The sequence below is a fragment of the Mercenaria mercenaria genome, chromosome 5 (assembly GCF_021730395.1).
Source record: "Mercenaria mercenaria strain notata chromosome 5, MADL_Memer_1, whole genome shotgun sequence".
Lineage (NCBI taxonomy): Eukaryota > Metazoa > Mollusca > Bivalvia > Venerida > Veneridae > Mercenaria > Mercenaria mercenaria.
Window position 1 is genome coordinate 14,353,333 of NC_069365.1, and position 19,875 is coordinate 14,373,207.

General features: G+C 36.0%; 1 protein-coding gene across 13 annotated transcripts in view; it reads left to right on the forward strand.

Annotated features, from left to right (window-relative positions):
• LOC123556504 (E3 ubiquitin-protein ligase MYCBP2-like) overlaps positions 1 to 19,875 on the forward strand; it is a 166,289-nt gene that overhangs the window by 116,547 nt on the left and 29,867 nt on the right. For 10 of the 13 annotated variants that reach the window (XM_053542723.1, XM_053542725.1, XM_053542726.1 and 7 more), the window contains 11 exons: positions 3,971 to 4,087; positions 6,495 to 6,720; positions 7,081 to 7,208; positions 7,856 to 8,162; positions 8,518 to 8,658; positions 9,635 to 9,820; positions 12,231 to 12,377; positions 14,583 to 14,690; positions 15,326 to 15,466; positions 15,910 to 16,063; positions 17,906 to 18,061. In XM_053542723.1, the coding sequence (XP_053398698.1) occupies positions 3,971 to 4,087; positions 6,495 to 6,720; positions 7,081 to 7,208; positions 7,856 to 8,162; positions 8,518 to 8,658; positions 9,635 to 9,820; positions 12,231 to 12,377; positions 14,583 to 14,690; positions 15,326 to 15,466; positions 15,910 to 16,063; positions 17,906 to 18,061 (1,811 nt within the window). Of the gene's footprint in view, positions 1 to 3,970; positions 4,088 to 6,494; positions 6,721 to 7,080; positions 7,209 to 7,855; positions 8,163 to 8,517; positions 8,659 to 9,634; positions 9,821 to 12,230; positions 12,378 to 13,226; positions 13,248 to 14,582; positions 14,691 to 15,325; positions 15,467 to 15,909; positions 16,064 to 17,905; positions 18,062 to 19,875 lie in introns of all 13 variants that reach the window. The other 3 variants (XM_053542731.1, XM_053542735.1, XM_053542730.1) reach the window with 2 other exon arrangements.

Consider the following 19,875-nt stretch of genomic DNA (forward strand, 5'->3'; position numbering starts at 1 on the left):
CATTGCCTGGTGGACCTCTAACAGGATTGTTCAAATTATGCCCCTGGGGTGAAAAGAGGCCCCGCCCTGTAGGTCGCTTGTTATATGAGTTATATAGGAAAAAATACCTAAAAAATTATCAGATCATATTTCCTAGACTGTTTAATTATATTTACCTGATGTACCCAAGTGATTACATGTCACCTTACTGTGACCTTGACCTACTGACCTACCTTCTTGTTTTTTTGAGCTACAGCCTTGAAATTTGGATGACATGTACAGTTTTGCATACCGATCTTAAAACTGACTTTCAATGACCATGAATGTGACCTACTGACCTACTTTCTAATACTTCAGCATCAGTTTGCCATTTGAAACATGTGGCTCATATTACTCAGGTGAGCAATTCAGGGTCATCATGACCCTCTTGTTCTAAAAGCAGTCTGTAGTTTCTAAGTATATTCTGAGACTTTTGAAAATCAAGAGTTAAATCAATGTCAGTATGTAGAAAAAAATGATCCTTGTGCAGATCTACCTTGGTGTGCAGCTTTATTTGTCATCCAATGAAAACCCTGTAATTTTGTATTTCTCCTTTTTCTTCAGTCTAGAATGACTAAAAACCTTTCATAGTACATTCTGTGAACTGATTTTCAAATAGCAAAGGTTTTCTGTTGTTCACAGCACATACTATATACTGAATTTGAATTTGCTGTTCATAGTACTGAATATTCATAAACATGTGAATATGCATTAGCTGTTCTGTACACACATGCTCGAGGCCATAAAAGGTCACACCTGAACATTTTTGCAGCCGCAACCTAAAGTTGAAAAGTTGAAAACAGGTTTCATAATTCCAATCTGGCTGGGCGATTGATAAGCAATGGCTAGCAATGGGCTGCCAGAGCTGCATACCCAAATAAAAATGTATTGTACAAAAATATTAATGAGGCCAAGGTAGTAGCTTACAAGAGTAGAGGTCATAAAAGGTCAAGGCGTAAGTAAACAAAACATATATTTCAGTTTTCTCTTTTATTGCAAGCACTTAATCTCATGCCTGGGGTTTGTTCTGGAGTTCTGTCAGTCAGACCAGAGTAATGGCCCTTGATTGTCCAAAATATACATAAAGGGCATACAAGTTTGTGTTGCATAAATCTCTAAGGTATTTGAGTTAGTGTCTTAAAATATTAGAGGATTATTATATAGCGTGTGAAGTTGTGCACCAGGTGTTCTGTTTGGGATTTCACACAACCAGACCCGAGTTATGATCTTTGACTTAATGAAAAATACATATATGTGCTAAAAAATATGTGTTGCATATATTTTAAAAAAGATTTTACCTAGAATCATGGAACTATTTAGGAATATTATTCAGAATGTGAATTTGTGCACCACAGTTTTTTTAGCTTGTCTGATGTTTTTTTTTTAAATCTGTAAGGTATTGTCATCACTTGATCATCGGCGTTGGTTAATATTTTTGTTTAGGTCCACCTTTTCTCAAAAACTACAAGAGCTACAGCTTAGAAACTTTACACACTTATTTATCATCATTAGATGACTGCGGAAGCCAAGAACCATAAATCTAACCTGCATTTTGTATGAATTATGGCCCTTTTTATACTTAGAAAATTTGAATTTCTTTGATTTTTTTTTTGTTTGGGTCCACTTCACTTGAATACTATAAGTACACTAGTTTTGAAACTTTGCAGACTTGTTAATCATCATTAGATGAGTAAGTAGGCCAAGAGCCATAAGTCTGATATGCATTTTGTCTGAATTATGGCTCTTTATGTACTTAGAAAATTTGAATCTCTTTTTATTTTGGTCACCCTTTAACAGCTATAGCTTTAAAACTTTGTTCACTTGTTTATTATCATTAGATTAGTATATAGGTCATGAACCATAACTCTGTCTTGCATTTTGTCAGAATTATGAGCCTTTTTAACTTAGAAAATCAGTATTTCTTGGTTGTTTTTTGTTTAAGTTCACGTTTCTTGAATACTTGCAATAGCTTTGAAACCTCATACATTTTTTTTGTCATTAGTTAAGATCAATAACAAAGCCAAGAACCATAATTCTTCTGTTTAACATATTGTCCAGCACTTGCAGATGAGATTTGGTACCTGCAGGTGGTGCTCTTGTTACTACCTCCCTGTATAAATTCATTTGCAGTGCTAAAATGATTGCTTTTCTAACCATGTTATTATACACATATATTTGGACAACTGCTTCATTTGTTTTGAACATAAGATTTAAAGCCCTACGGAAATGTTAACAGTGTTAACATTTTTTTTGGTTATATTTGACTGCAAGAATCTTGTTATGGTTTGTTTATTTTAGCATTGTTAGTTTGTTAAAATGAAATATTTCTTTTTTCACTATGTACAGTACATTAACTATTTTCAAGTAAAATTTCAAGAACTTGTGTATTTTAGGGTTTGTTTAAAAAGAAAATTGATGAGTACTAGTTGAAAAAGTGTTTTAACAGTAAAGCTTAAAAAATGTATGATGTCCTGTTTGAAAATATGTGGTATATATAATGACAGTGTACAATTCAAAGTGTTTTAAAAAAACTAATAAAATTGTTGATATTTCAACCACTTTAGAACTGAATGAACCACTGTTTACATTGTATTATACATAGACTATTATATATTGACCTACTATCTCACGGTTTTATGTGCACTTGTGTATAACGTTTAACACAAGTAAAGTATGAAAGGTTTATATTGGAAAAATTTACTACCAATAACGTGCTGGCTTAGTAGGTTGGATACTTCGACTATTGATTCTATTGAGGAACACCGTGGGGAAACCCATAAGCTCCGCCTACGCCATTCAGCACTTCTTTTTTCTTCCTTGTTTTTTTCTCTCTGTGAAATTTATACTTTTTTCTCTCTGAAATTTATACCTAAAGCAGCTATGAATTATTTAGACCAGAAGTTATTGAAAGTAAAATAGAAATGAAAATTTTATTTTAAATGATAAGCAAAGTTAAAACAGTTTATTAAATCGTCTGATTTGTAAGGGGGGCACCTTTGAATTAGACTACACATGGACATGGATTTCAAAAAAAACACAGCAATATTCCCTTCCACTTAAATTTTCATGCTTTGTATAACTGACAGTGTGTATAGCTGACAGTGTACGTTTAATTGACAGTGTGTATAGATAACAATTAAAGCTGATAGTGGTTAAAGCTGACAGTGGTTAAGGCTGGCAGTGGTTATGGCTCACAGTAGTTATGGCTCAGAGTGGTTATAGCTGACAGTGGTTATGGCTAACAGTGTGTATAGCTAACAGTTGTTATAGCTGAAAATGGTTATGGCAGACAGTGGTTATGGCTGACAGTGGTTAAAGCTGACAGTGGTTACATCTAACAGTAGTTGTAGCTTACAGTAGTTATGGCTCACAGTGGTTATGGCTAACAGTGGTTATATCTGCGGTTGTCAGCTGACAGTGGTTATGGCTAACAGTGGTTACAACTAACAGTAGTTGATGCTTACAGCTGACAGTGGTTATAGCTAACAGTAGTTGATGCTTACAGCGGTTACAGCTGACAGTGGTTATAGCTAACAGTAGTTTATGCTTACAGCGGTTACAGCTGACAGTGGTTGTAGCTGACAGTGGTTATGGCTAACAGTGGTAACAGCTAACAGTAGTTTATGCTTACAGCGGTTACAGCTGACAGTGGTTATAGCTAACAGTAGTTCATGCTTACAGCGGTTACAGCTGACAGCGGTTATAGCTAACAGTAGTTCATGCTTACAGCAGTTACAGCTGACAGTGGTTATAGCTAACAGTTATTACAGCTAACAGTAGTTGTAGCTTACAGTGGTTATGGCTGACAGTGGTTATATCTGACAGTGGTTGTTGCTGACAGTGGTTGTGGCTAACAGTAGTTGTAGCTTACAGTGGTTATGGCTGACAGTGGTTACAGCTGACAGTTGTTATAGCTGACAGTAATGTAATGGAAATTGTTTTCTATTTACAGATGAGGAAGTTTGTGGGTAAGAACAGTGCTGGACTGAGGGTGAGGACAAACCCATCATTACAGAGTGAACAGATTGGTATTGTGAAACCTGAGGGGGTCATCTCATTTATGGACGAGGTGAGTACAGATAGGGATAACAAATATTTTTCATATAGCACTCTTACAGTGTGTTTGGAATTCTATATTTATTAGCTGACCTGAGCAGTGATCATGGTGAGCTATTGTGATCACACTGTGTCCGTTGTGCGTCCATCCGTCCTTCCGTTGTCAACAATTGTGTTTAAAAGACATCTCCTCCAAAAGAGCTGAATGGATTTTGATGAAACTTGGCATGGATGTTCCTTGGATGGTCCTCTACCAAAGTTGTTCAAACGGTTCCGCTTGATTGTACATAGGGACCGCCAGAGCTAAAAATAGAAAAATCTTTAAACGACATCTCCTCCTAAACAGATGGTCCGATTTTGAAATAATTTCACACAAATGGTCCTTATGTGACCCTCTACCAAGATTATTCAAATTATACCAATTCGTCAAAACACATGGCCGCCAGTGGGCGTGGTCACTTTTCCCTATATGTATTTAGTGGAATTACTTTACACAAATGATCTCTGGGTAGCCCTCTTTTAAAGTTGTTCAAATGGTTCCAGTTCATTGAACATGGGTCTTTTTGGTTAAAAATAGGTTTTCAGCTATCAGACTTTAAAAATCCTTTTCTCTTTGGCATGTGATATAAGGATTTGACTCTCTACCATACTTATCCAAATTATTGCCCTAAGGTAAAAAAAAATGGCCACGCTCCTGTATCTGACATGTACTTACTATAGGCTTTTATATAAGAAACTTTGAAAATCTTCTTCTCTGAATCAATAATAGCTACAGCCTTGATATTTGGCGTGTGATATCAGATTTGTAATTTCTACCGTAATTATTCAAATTATTGCCCTAGGTTCAAAAATGTGTGTGACATGTATATAATATAGGCTAACATAGAAGAAACCTAACTATAATAATAATAATAATAATAATAATAATAATAACTCTGTACTTATACAAGAACACTTGAAGCCTTGTACACAGGTGAGCACTTTAGGGTCAATGACCCTCTTGCTTTATATTTGCTAGACTATAAGTACTTGTTGTTTAATTAGAAAATGATTAATGTCAATGAATAAGGCACTTGTTGCTCAGACTTGTCATTAACAGTTAAAACCAAATATATGTCAATGAATATGGCATTTGTTGTGCAGTGATGTACTTTGATTGTTTCATGACTTAATTCAGTTAATATAGTGATGCACTTTGATACCTTCATGATTTTAATAGAGTGATATGCTTTGTTAGTTTCATGACTTTATCCAGTTAATATAGTTTCAGACAGTGTCATATCTTTTTTACCCAATAAATATAGGGTAGTACTTTTGTAGTTCCATGACTTTTCCCCCAGTAAATAGAGTGATTTACTTTGATGCTTTAATGACTTTTTACATTAAATAAAGTGGTGTATTCTGATAGTTTCATGAATTTTTATCCAGTCCATATAATGTTGCTGTTTCTCAGTATTTTGACTGGTATTCTTCTTCAGCAGTTTTGAATTTTTAGCTCACCAGAGCACAAAGTGCTCAAGGTGAGCTATTGTGACCGGTCATTGTCCGGCGTGTGTATTCTGTCAACATTTGCCTTGTGAACACTCTAGAGGCCACAGTTGTGACCCAATATTTATGAAACTTGGTCAGAATGTTTGTCATGATGATCTCTAGGTCAAGTTTGAAACTGGGTCATGTGGGGTCAAAAACTAGGTCAGTAGGCAAGATCAAAGGAAAAGCTTGTTAACACTCTAGAGGCCACAATTTAAGTTTGAAACTCATGAGAATTGGTCAGAATGTTTGTCTTGATGACCTCTAGGTCAAATTCGAATCTGGGTCATGTGGGGTCAAAAATTAGGTCACCTGTTCAAATCAAAGGAAAAACTTGTTATCACTCTAGAGGCCACAGTTGCGACCCTATCTTAAAGATGTCTTGATGATCTCTAGGTCAAGTTTGAAACTGGGTCATGTGGGATCAAAAACTTGATCAGTAGGCCAGATCAACTCTGGTGAGCGATATAAGGCCATCATGGCCCTCTTGTTTAAGAAATTAGTATTATGTGAACAGCTAGAGGGAATACTTTTCAGTAGCAATCAATAAGATGATACATTTTGTGTTGTTTTCCATAGGTTTTCTCTATTAGCAGTCAAGAAAATCAGATTGTAACAATATGTCTTTTGTCTGTCTTAGAAATATGGTAAGTTGATGCTTGAATAAAACAGAGCAAAAAAGTCATCTAGAGTTAAGACTTTGTCCACATGTTATCAAAAAAGCAAAGTGGTTGGCTAGAGTTCAGTGTTACTCAAAATATAGGCATATAACTAAGTGGTCATCTAGAGTTAGGAGTTAATGCACATGTTGGCATAAAGCAGAGTAGTCATTTATGAATTTCTGGATAGATGGTAAATGTTAGATAAATGACCAGTAAATGTTGCCACAGGTACACAATGATGATGGTGTATGGTTACGACTGTGTGCTGACAGCATCAAGGAGTGGTGTAACAATGGTTTTACAGATGCATGGGTGTTACAGTATAACCAGCACCTGGGAAAAACACTGCTGGTTCCCCTAGAGGAACCTAAGTCAATCATTGATGAAATACTCAATGAAACAGTGAAGAAATTTCAAATGTATGGCCAGAAACCAACCACACAACCTGTTCAAGGTGAGTATTCTATCATTTCCCTTATGGAACCCACTAGAATAAAATGAACTGCTAAAGTATATAAAGTGTATAAGAAATTAGTGTAAAGTTACAGAAATTAATTTTGTCCTAAACATATATTGCTGATATTTTGCTGAATTGTAAGGCTTTATTTGTAGAAGAGTTGGAGTTGAAGCTTATAGGGTCATTGTCATTTAAATGAATTGATGCACGATTCATTATAGAAATATTTTTATAATAGAATATTTTATGTTTTCTTTGTCATTTAAAGTCAAAGCTAGGTGTGGCAAAATTATACATGAAGTCATTTTATAATGATGTAGTATGCAGTGAGCATGTACTTGTGCTAAATGTTTACAGGAGGTCCAGGTGCATATGAAGTTGTCAAGTGTGGGTCATTTGGACATAACATCAGAAACCATCCCAATCTTAAGGCCACACCTGTAGGCCGTGTCACCATGGGTAACCAAGTTAATATTATTGAAGAGGTATGTCTCATGTCGTTGTTAGGTTTGTTAAAATGCAGAAGGGTTCCGTCCAGAAAAATTGCTTTTCTCAGCAGTGAACTATTCATTCACTTTTAACCCTTACCATGCTGGACACGATTTATTCTGCCTTTGCGACCAGCGTAGATCATGATCAGCCTGCACATCCGTGCAGTCTGATCATGGTCTGCACTGTTCGCCATTCAGTCAGTAACTTTCTGGTAAGCACCCCTTTTACCAGTTGATGGTACTGTCCAAATTGAAAGATGGACAAGTTCATTATAGAAATTTAGCAGGGTAAGGGTTAAGATGATAAAATGGTATAGCTTGACTGGAGAGTTACTAGATTATTAGGTCATGTGTGATATCTAATAAATAGCTCATTTGCTGAAGAAATGAGCAATGATACAAGAGTATAGAATTGTATTGGTGTTTCTATATATATTTAGAAAATAAAATAAGTAGAGTACAGACCTTTGAAACTCAAACAGAATTTTTTACAATTTTAAATATTTGATAAAATTAAAGACAGGTCTTAATGATCTTGGTTCATTTGGTGTCTGTGTACCAGAAAGCATTCTTCATTTATTATTTTTATATTTCTGATTTTGAACCAAAATTGCAATGTTAACTGCCTTTATGTACAACAGGTTGTAAATGTTGAGGGTACATGGGTGAAATTAGACCCAGACAGTGTAGAGCAGTATTGTCAAAATAAAGATGGTGAGGCCTGGGCGCTGGCAAAATCCAAGGATAACACTGCATATCTCCTGCATGAATCTCAGCTGGGCCTCAGTCAACAGTCATCTGCCAAAGATCCATTCGCATTCAATACCTTGCCACCCCAGGTCCAACAAGGTGGTTTTGACTTTGGTAGTCCAGGACAGAGGTATCCGATGTTTGGACAGGACCAGGGTACTGTGTTTGGTAACAGGAGAACTAGTCCATTTGCCTTTGGTAAAATGGAATTTTGTATCTCAGATATAAATTTCTTCTTTAAAAGTTTTACAGACTGTGCTGATATACATGAAAGTAAAATTGCAAAACTCAAATATAATATATTTCAACATTATTGTTTTATTAATAACAGCATTCCTAGTTTGTGTTTAAAGTATTTTTCATAAGCCGCCCTGCCTGCCAAATCTGGTCTTAAGATCAATTACCTTCACCACTTTTATATATGAGGAAATGATCATGTTAGAAAAATCAGAAAAAGAGTTTAATCTGATATACATTACATAACTTGGATTTAGTGAGTATTGAAAATGTGTGGAGGAAGATTAGAATTACATTATACATGTGCTGGTTTTAGGATCCCAATCCAACCTGTCAGTATTTGGCAATTCACCTTTACAACCTCAAGCCAGTCTGCCACACGGGTTTGGAAATATTCCTAACTTTGACCGCTACCAGAGGAGCGAGATGGGACGTACATACTCCCTGCCTGCTTCTGGTGAGTAGATTCACACTTCACTCCATTTTTGATGACTGGAAAGGATTTAATACTTGAAGCATTTTTCTAGATTATCTACTTGGAGCCAGGTTATAGTAATACTTGATATATGGTGTATGCATTAATAGAATCAGTGTTTGAAATTTTGTTTTAGCTAACATGTTATTTTAAGCACCACAACATATGGATTTATTAGACATGAAAAAATTAATGCATACATTCTATAGACAGTTGTATGAAGTTCCAAAGAAGTATTATTAAAGTAAGACTTACGATGGGTTAGATCAAGAAATCATATTTGTTGACGTCAGCACTGTTTTTGTCAAGCCCACTTGCGGATGCGAAAACATAGTTGTCCAAATGGCTGTTCGGTGCATGTATGGTGTTAGTGTGTGCGTCCGTCCATCTGGACTTGTTTGTCCGGACCATAACTTTGACATGAATGGAGCAATCTTATCTCAAAGGTCAAGGTCACAGTTGGAGGTCAAAGGTCATGTCAGATCTTGTCCGGACCATAACTTTGACATGCATTGAGGAATCTTGTTTATATTTGGCATGAATGTTAACCTCAGTGAGACGGAGTGTCATACGCAAACCCCAGGTTCCAATCTCAAAGGTCAAGGTCACGGAGGTCAAAGGTCATGTCAGATCTTATCCGGCCCATTACTTTGAAATGCATTGAGGAATCTTGTTTATATTTTGCATGAATGTTTTACTCACTGAGACTGACTCTATCTCAAAGGTCAAGGTCACAGTTATGGGTCAAAGGGCGGGCTCAACATGTTGGGCATCTAGTCTTAAGTTGTTCTCATTTATATGTGACATATCCTGAAGTAATAAATTTCAAAAATGCTGCACAAGAAATACACTGTAATGAAGAGTAATTGATGCTAGACAGAAAGTATGTACATAAAGTATGCATGAGATTTTATATGTAAACATTTCCCTATGTTTAAACATAATGTTTACATAACAGCTACTCACCAGCCATATGGTAATGTTGGATCTGGTATACAGTTTTCTCCGAGGAATGCTTCTCCTGTCGTCTCTACAAGGTCTCCAGCTCCAGGTTCTCCAAAGTTTTCACGGAAGGAAATGCAAGCTAGTGGTCTTCCGGCAGATCTGCAGGGAGTTTCTGTGAAAGATCTAGTCAAAGCTTTAGGTAAATACTAAAACCCTTTCACATACCTGAGATTTTGATATTACCTTCACTGCAAAAATATTGGTATTGTTTTAATGGGCTTCTTTTATGAAGTATCTGCTGCTGTCACTCAGCTTTATTTACTGTATTTTCTCATCCATAAGTCTAAGTTTCTTACCACAGACTTAAAAGATACATCTTGTCTGTAAATCAAAAACTGGCACTCTGAGTCTTCATACTTGTACTTTGAAAAAAAAACAACTTGAAACAGTGTCAGGATTTATGATTTTTTCAGCAAAAAATATTTAGTCTTAAACAAAGAAGCAAATGTTTTATCTGAAATGAAGCTCCATCTTATGACTTTATTTAGACTTATGGATGAGAATGTGCAACATCTGCCACACTTAGCAGTGTAAGTCATATTATTATTAAGTACATACAAAATCATTTTCAACTGTATTATGGGAGTAATGTAGATTTGAGGATTCATTATAGTCAAAATTATGAGGGAATAATCGGCATCGGAATAAGAATTTTTTTGTTTTTATCAGTTTTCTATCAGTGCAGCTGTCATCTCATATCAACTGATATATTTACTTTAAGATGTTTACAAATTATTTTAATCTTTGCTGAATAAGCTTTATGCTTTTTACTTCAGTATTCTCAAAAGTGTATTAAATATTAACCCTTACCCTGCTAAATTTCTATAAAGAACTTATCCATCTTTCAATTTGGACAGTACCATTAACTGCTAATAGGGGTGCATACCAAAAGTATACTGACTGAATGGCGATCAGCGTAGATCATGATCAGACTGCATGGATGTGCAGGCTGATCATGATCTACACTGGTAGCAACGGCAGAATCAGTCATGTCCAGCATAATAAGGGTTAAACTAAACTTCTTACTTGTAAAAAAAAGGATAGAAGTAAGTTCAGTAATTTTAGGTAGTTCTTCATATTTGGGTTGAAATTTTTCATACAGTGTAAGAATTTTATTTAACCCAGATTTTTGTCTAAAATATACAAACAAAACATTAGAAAGTAAAAAAGATAGGGTTGTTTGAAATTTTGTTGGATTGGTTTTTCCTCTAGCAAGTTTTTGCCCTCCAGTAAGTTTTCATAAAGTGGGTGTTTAGGAAAATCACAATTTTGATGACATTTCTGTGTATATCCTACTAAGGTGATTTAAAAGAAACTTCTCACAGTTGTAGGTTTATCCTTTTTCTGTCATTTGGTCATTAGGTTCATGGGTTTAACTTTGGAGATTAAAAAACACAAAGCTACCTTAACATGAGCTAATTATTGAATAAGATGGTGTTTAATATAATGTATTTCTATATGTAAAATGTAGAAATTACTTTCATACTGGGGATTTGGTAATAACCAAAAGCTGAGCTGAAATTAATTCAGCTTTTACCTAAATTTATCAGCACAAAGATATGATACTACATGTATTGTACAAATACTCAATGTTCCTGTAAAACATTATTACACAAAAACAAATGTTCATGTTGTTGAAAAACAAAATATATTCAAAACAGATTTTGAGAATACTGGAAGTATGTACATGTATACTTGTATGACTGATGCAAAACAGCATGTTAAACTATTAAATATTCACTAGTGTTTTATTATTATGTAAAGTATGCGGCTGTAGGGATTTATCTCTTATGAGATATAGTCAGTTTTATTGTGGTGAGTCAGGAACACAATCTCTCCAAATTTCAGGTTTCCATGGTAACTGTGATACAACATTTTCTGAAAAATACTTATTTTATTAGCTAGCATATGCCAAATTTGCCATTGACTGAAATATTGCTAAATAACTTGTCTATGGACTGTCATAAATGGACTTTTCCATTATCTGTATATATTATCAGTTGCTTTTTATGAAAGTATTTTTGTAAGTAGTATAAGAGCATATTTGGAACCATGGAAACCAAATATACAGTGTACATGTAAAAGCATGGAAGCACTCTTATTATCGTTAAGCTTTGATAAGTTCATTTGCATTAAGTTCATCAAATCATTCTTTACAGTTTTATGTTTCATTTTGTGTATGGTAGCAAAGAAAAAACAACAGAAGACAATGTGGTTAGATAAAGCACTTTTTGGTCACCTAGATGAAGGATTCAGATGTTTTGTTTATTTCAAATTTTAAGCAAAACATTTGAATGTTGTTCAGAAAGTGTTAACAGAAATTAATTTAGACTATCTAGATGTACCCATAATGCCTATGAGTAGTGTGAGACGGTATGAAGAGATAGGTAGATTTTTCATTCAGTCCCCTTCACCTGAGAATTTCCTCATGACTTCATTGATTTATTTTGTAAGATTCTTCTTATTCATATAATGAAACATAAAATTGAAAAAAGTCTTTCTGCAAGTGTGTTTTCATTTTGCCAAGACTTGTGTTTATTTTGCCTTAGGCCAGTCACAAATTGACCAACTTGAGTGGTCTAACCTGGAATGGCTTTTCAATAAAGAGCCGAGTGGTCTCGCAGTTAATATTGCCGGAAAGGAGTACAGGGCCCTCACTCGAGCTATCAGCCCCAAAAAGCTTGCCCAGCTTATAGGTACAGTTTTGTCCGCTGTTGTAAATGTGTCAGTTCTTAGATATTTATTGTGTAGAGAACGACAAAATGTTGCCATGATGTAGATTTAGCATTTTATTATACGCCCGAAGGGACGTATTATGTTATGACGCTGGTGTCTGTCTGTCTGTCCGTCCATTAGCAATTTCGTGTCCGCTCTGTAACTCTTGAACCCCTTGAAGGATTTCAAAGAAACTTAACACAAATGTTCTCCACATCGAGATGACGTGCAGACCGCATGTTTTGGATGGCTCGCTTCAAGGTCAAGGTCACACTTAGGGGTCAAAGGTCATCTGACTTTGTTTCATGTCTGCTCTGTAACTCTTGAACTGCTTGAAGGATTTTAAAGAAACTTGGCACAAATGTTTACCACATCGAGACGACTTGCAAAGCGCTGTTTCGGATGCCTTGCTTCAAATTCAAGGTCACACTTAGGGGTCAAAGGTCATACCTTCGAACGTATTTTGCTCCGCATTACTGTGCTCTTGTTTTGCTTATGTTTTTATAAGTATATGTGTTGTGTTTTATTTCTGAAGTTACATTGAAGTTTCATTTCTTTTTTATGTAGATTTCTATGAGAAACGCTTTTTTTTTTACTTGGTTGATGCCTTTGTTTTATGCACATTTATACCAGAGATTGTAGCTAGTCGTGTTATGATTAGTTGTTGAAAGGGGCACATAGACACATTATCCACTGCAGCAGTAGTAACCATAGGACCTAAATTGTCTTTGTGACTTAAAACAAAGAATTGCACAACCAATTTTAGGATGTCTCAAGTTTAAATGAACAGCAACATTTTATCATGTTATTAAATAGGCTTTTATTTACAGATATTTTAGCCACCAGCATTAGTAAGTCTGATACACGTTCAGATTGAGAAGTTTAATGCATGTCAGAAGATATTCTAGGACTTTGTTTTTTTATGCCCCCACTTTGGGGGGGTGGGGAGGGATATAGATTTGCCCTTGTCCGTCCGTCCTTCCGAGAATGTTGTATCATGCCTAGCTCCAAAAGTATTTGACGTAGAGTCACAAAACTTTACAGGAATGTTGGTCAGCGTGTGTAGTTGTGCACCTGGGGTTTCGCGTCCGGATTCATTCAGTCATGTATGAGTTATGGCCCCTGACTATGTAAAAATTGGTCATTTTAGTGTTGTGTCGCACCTAGCTCCAAAAGTATTTGACGTAGAGTCACAAAACTTCACAGGAATGTTGGTCAGCATGTGTAGTTGTGCACCTGGGGTTTCGCGTCCGGATTCATTCAGTCATGTAGGAGTTATGGCCCCTGACTTAGTAAAAAATTGGTCATTTTTAATGTTGTGTCGCACGTAGCTCCAAAAGTATTTGACATAGAGTCACCATAGTTTACAGGTATGTTGGTCAGTATGTGCAGTTGTGCACCTGGGGTTTCGCGTCTGGATTCATTCAGTCATGTAGGAGTTATGACCCCTGACAGTTAAAAATTTGTCATTTTAATGTTGTGACGTTGTGCACCTGGGGTTTCGCGTCTGGATTCATTCAGTATTGTAGGAGTTATGGCCCCTGACCTAGAAAAGAATTTGTGCCCGTTGTCATATAGTGGGGGCATCTGTGTCCCATTGACACATTTCTAGTTCTTTAAAAGTCCATATGTTGTCATAATTTTTCCTTAGCAATGTTATTTTGCCATTTTAGCTCTATGTTTTGTTTGGCTGTGACTAGATGTTGTCATAGTCCCATTTTGCATGACTTTTTTTCATATTGAATATTTTTAGTTATTTATTATACAGTAAATATGCAGTATTATACAGTAAATATGCAGTATGTTTGACCTTTAGTATTTTGGTGGACTTGATTACTGCCATATTGCTTAACTTGATTTGTGCTTGTGTTTGTAGTGGCAGGACATTTATATATGTGCTTGGTTTGTCATTGTGCTCAATTTAGCATAGATACAGTTCAGCCTGAGTTTTATGCCTAATTTGTGGTACAAAATAAAATGTCAAGGTCTGCCCATACAGATATATAATGTTTATCAACTTGTATTTAACGATTGGATAAAAAAATTATTTATTATTAAAAAAAGGGTTTTAAATTATTTTATATAAATTTAAAGTAAACCATAGCACTTGGGTGTAATGTTTCTTAATATGTTAATGATAAAGAGGTAGTCAGTAAATCCCAGTGTTTGATATTGTATATTTGCAGGTGAAAGTCAGGCCAATGGTAACGGACCAACCCCAGTCCCCTCACCTCCAGGCTCACCAAAGAAATTGTCAAGGAGTTCTAGTCCACAGACATCTGTTGATAAGCAAGGTAAGGTATTGCAGTGGTATAACGCTTCTCTCTGGTCAGGATGTGTTTTGTAGTTGTGATCAGCTGTGAAACTAGCAGCAGGTTATTGTGCTAGGTATGTCAGTGAGGTTGAGATGTCATACATGTACATGTGGGTATATGTATAGTGTATTCTCTGTTAATGACACCTATGAGGAGTGAATACTTCACTATGAAGGCAGATATTTTCTTTCTGGATGAAATTTACTTAGTAAATTAACCTTTCTCAGTGGTGTTCTCTCTGTAGAGGTTGCAGGTTATGTGTATGATTATAGTATTTCAGTAAGAGCAAATGGTGTAATACTTGAGAATATTGAAATTTATATGAAATTAAGTCATATAATAATCATGTTCAATTTACAACTAATATATCTGATTCAGTGATTTGTCATTGAATAAAATAATTGTTTGCAGATTTAGAAGCGAAAGAATTATATCACGAGGGTGCAGCCCGAGTGATATATGCATGTGAACAATAATGATTTTATTTAAGAAGTAATTTATAGCAAAAGAGTGCTTTAACACTATTTATGCACAATGGGCGGTTATACGCCGGGCGTAATAATTTCACGAGGACGCAGACATCAGTAGTTGGATTTTACACTGTTTCGTTTTAGGTTCCCCAAGGTCTGGTTCACCAGTTGCTAGAAGTGGAAGTCCGAAACAATCATTCTCTCCAGCAAGAGTAAGCTCAGTGGCCTCGGAAAATTCTAATGCTTTCGTCACCCCTCCTAGTAGCCCTCTTACTACTAGAAAAGGTAAAACAACTTTCTGTCAGTATACACAGATATAGTCTCCTTTTAACATAGATGTTTGCATATGACAAATGTTTCATCTGTTTTGGGGAACATTTTCATGTTGTTCCTAGTAAAACTATGTTTAGATATTATATAATATATTAAGTAAGTGGTAAAAAGTTGTTGCATATTAATCTTGTGTAAGTGCTTTCACTTCTAAATGAAATACAGTTAGAAATATTTTTTTATTGTTTTAAGTTTAATTGATGTTTTGATGATGTTTTTGAAGCATTTTGAAAACTTTGGACTTTGACCTCACCTTACGGCACCAGTACTGATTTTACAAGGAAGCGTACTTGAGCGTGATTTAGATAAGCTTAAGCTTTCATCATAGTTAAGCTAAAAAGATTATTATGAACTAAACTAAAACATTGTATGAATGTTGCATTGTTGTAAATCTTTAGGGCAACTGATGAAGGAAGCTTCAGCTGACCGTCCGTCTGTTTCCCCGCCAGATTCACCACTAGTCCGCCATGTTGCCATTGAGGGAGCAGAGGTAAAGGAAGAACCAAGCCAGGGTACATTGAGTCCTCGGTTCTCATCACCCAGTAGAATCAGGTATGTAAACAATATAATCCAAGCCAGAGTACATTGAGTCCTCGGTTCTCATCACCCAGTAGAATCAGGTATGTAAAAAATATAATCCAAGCCAGAGTACACTGAGTCCTCGGTTCTCATCACCCAGTAGAATCAGGTATGTAAACAATATAATCCAAGGTAAGTTACATTGAGTCCTCGGTTCTCATCACCCAGTAGAATCAGGTATGTAAACAATATAATCCAAGCCAGAGTACATTGAGTCCTCGGTTCTCATCACCCAGTAGAATCAGGTATGTAAACAATATAATCCAAGCTAAGTTACATTGAGTCCTCTGTTCTCATCACCCAGTAGAATCAGGTATGTAAACAATATAATCCAAGCCAGAGTACATTGAGTCCTCGGTTCTCATCACACAGTAGAATCAGGTATGTAAACAGTATAATCCAAGCCAGGGTACATTGAGTCCTCGGTTCTCATCACCCAGTAGAATCAGGTATGTAAACAATATAATCCAAGCCAGAGTACATTGAGTCCTCGGTTCTCATCACCCAGTAGAATCAGGTATGTAAACAATATAATCCAAGCCAGGGTACATTGAGTCCTCGGTTCTCATCACACAGTAGAATCAGGTATGTAAACAAAATAATCCAAGCCAGAGTACATTGAGTCCTCGGTTCTCATCACACAGTAGAATCAGGTATGTAAACAATATAATCCAAGCCAGGTTACATTGAGTCCTCGGTTCTCATCACCCAGTAGAATCAGGTATGTAAACAATATAATCCAAGCCAGGGTACATTGAGTCCTCGGTTCTCATCACCCAGTAGAATCAGGTATGTAAACAATATAATCCAAGCCAGGGTACACTGAGTCCTCGGTTCTCATCACCCAGTAGAATCAGGTATGTAAACAATATAATCCAAGCCAGGGTACATTGAGTCCTCGGTTCTCATCACCCAGTAGAATCAGGTATGTAAACAATATAATCCAAGCTAAGTTACATTGAGTCCTCGGTTCTCATCACCCAGTAGAATCAGGTATGTCAACAATATAATCCAAGCCAGGGTACATTGAGTCTCTTCTCATCACCCAGTAGAATCAGGTTGTCAACAATATAATCCAAGCCAGGGTACATTGAGTCTTCTGTTCACATCACCCAGTGGAATCAGGTATGTAAAAAATATAATTTAAGCCAGGGCACATTGAGTCCTCGGTTCTCGTCACCTAGTAGAATGAGATAAAATTATGTAAATAGCATAATCAGAGCCAAGGCACATTGTCTACAGTTCTCATCACTTAGTGTAATAGTGTAAGTTTACAACATAATTTAAGTTGTGTCACATTGAGTCGGAGGTTATCTTCACCCAGTAGAATCAGATACGTAAACAACATAATCAAAGCCAAGGCACACAGAGTTTGCGATTCTCATCACCAAGTAGTGATGGTATATAAGGAAAATACAAGTGTAGTACCCATATGGTGCAAACAAATTCAATAAGTCAAGAGTAGAGTTATATTTTCTGCACTACAGTATTTCCAGAGCAGTAGCTTCCAATGTCGCCACTAATGTATTGTGGGAAATTTTTAGTTTTACGGATCTAATTGTTTACTGAAAAATGAAATTGATTAAGGTCAACTAATTGTGGTTTGAATATCATATATCTGACAAAAAGCTACAAAATAAATTGAGACGTTTTTGAATTTCATGTAAATCAACAATGGCTCATTATATCAGTGTTATGTATAAGGTACATGAAGTGTAGAAATTTATGGTAATAAATAGGGAAAAAATTGTCTATGTAAGATTAGATATTGACTTATGGAATATTTATTTATGTTAGTAATCATATGCATTTCAGTCCTCAAGGGAGCCCTAGAAGATCTGGGAGCCCACATGTCAGCTCCAGTCCCTCTAGAGCTGCAGCAGGTTCACCATCCCTGACAGGACAAGGGGGTGAAGGGGTCAAGGTCGCCTTTAATATAGGGGCTACAAATAAAGAGGAAACTGCTGGCAGGTAAGTTATACTCATGTAAGGTGGCAGACCAGTTTTGCAAGAGGACTGTTTTTTGGGGGCACTAAGCCCCCGGCATATAGCGAACTGTCTGTCCGTCCGAACGAGATTGCTACAGCCCACACTAATGACCCGTTTAGTTCATATTCACACTCAACAATCCTTGTGGCAAGACCTTCAAACTGACCTATATTGGACTTGACCCTCATATGACCTTCACATTTAACTTAAAACCTTAATATACAACATTTATTTGTCATACAGCCCAAATAAATGACTAAATTTATTTCATACTCACAGTCAACAAACTTTTTGGCAAGACCTACTAACTGACCTATATATAAATGACCTTGACCCTATTATGACGTTCACCTTCAAACTTAAAACCTTAATAAACAACTTTTTTGGTCCTACAGCACACATTTATGACCTAAGTTAGTTCATACTCTCACTCTACAAACCTCGTGGCAAGACTTACAAACTGACCTATATATAGATGACTTTGACCTTCATCCGTCCGCACAAACCATTGCCCACATTAATGACTAAATTTAGTTCACAAACCTTGTGGCAAGACCTACAAACTGACTTATATATACATGTAGATGATTTTGACCTTCATATGATCTTCACCTTTAAACTTAACCTTTAGCATGCTGGTGGCAATCAGTTCTGCCTTTGTGACCAGTGCAGACCAGGATCAGCCTTTTGTGCAGGCTGATCATGGTCTGCACTGTTTGCTGTTCAGTCACTAAAGTTTTATTGAACACCCCTTGGAATAATATGTGGTACTGCCCAGATTGAATGATGGACCAGTCCATTTTAGAAATTTTGCTGGCTAAAGGTTAAAACCTTAAAATACAATATATTTGGTCATACACCCGTGGGCACGATTTTGCATTTTGAAAACGAAGCTCCTTGTAAGATAAAAGTTTCATCTAAAATTCATAATTTGCCGTTGAAAATACACACTGTTTAATGATAATTGAAAATAAAAAATTTGGTGAAAATCATTATTTGAATGAATGCTTAATTGCATGCTATTCCATAACCTATTTTATACACACCTAATTAGCTCAGTACATAGGGTTTGAGACTGAATTGAGAGGTCAAGAGTTTATTCCATAGGGAAATGCAACTGTTCTTTGTTGCAATTTGACAGAGGATTGTATGTCTGCAGTCATTTGTTCTTTAAATGAATACATCATATACCTGCTTATTCTCAGTGGGTTCTGTTTACCAGTGGCAAAAAAGATTCATTTGAGTTTCAGATGCCAAAATTGTTATCAATCCAGGTTCTGTCCAGATGTTCAGTACAGGGCCTGAATCATAAATCAGAAGAAACCGATTTCTAAATAGTAAAGAATCATGTCTCTCCGTATGTTGGGAGCCGTCACAAAAGTTTGTCGAGTACTTCTGTAAAACTGTAGGTGGGATTTCAAACAAACTTTGTAAAATGTTCAGTACCAAGGCTAGTTATGCAGATTGTTTGCATTTTCTGATCAAATGATTTTTGGCCCCTTCAGGGTATTTTTTACAAAGTTTGTACAAACTACTGTGTACTTCTGATGAGATTTGAATGGAACTATATGATCGATCAGTACCAAGCATATTTGTTACATTCCCCTACATATAGGGGAGATATATTTTCTCATGCCATTCCATCTGTCTTAAAAGTTTATCTGGACTTCCACCACCCCAAGATTTCTCTTTTAGTTTCCTCAAAAATTAAATTGTAAAATTAAATCACATTGTGCTGCTAAATATTTGTGTATGTCTTTCTCTAAACACATGTCTTTGTGTTGCGCCCAGATGTC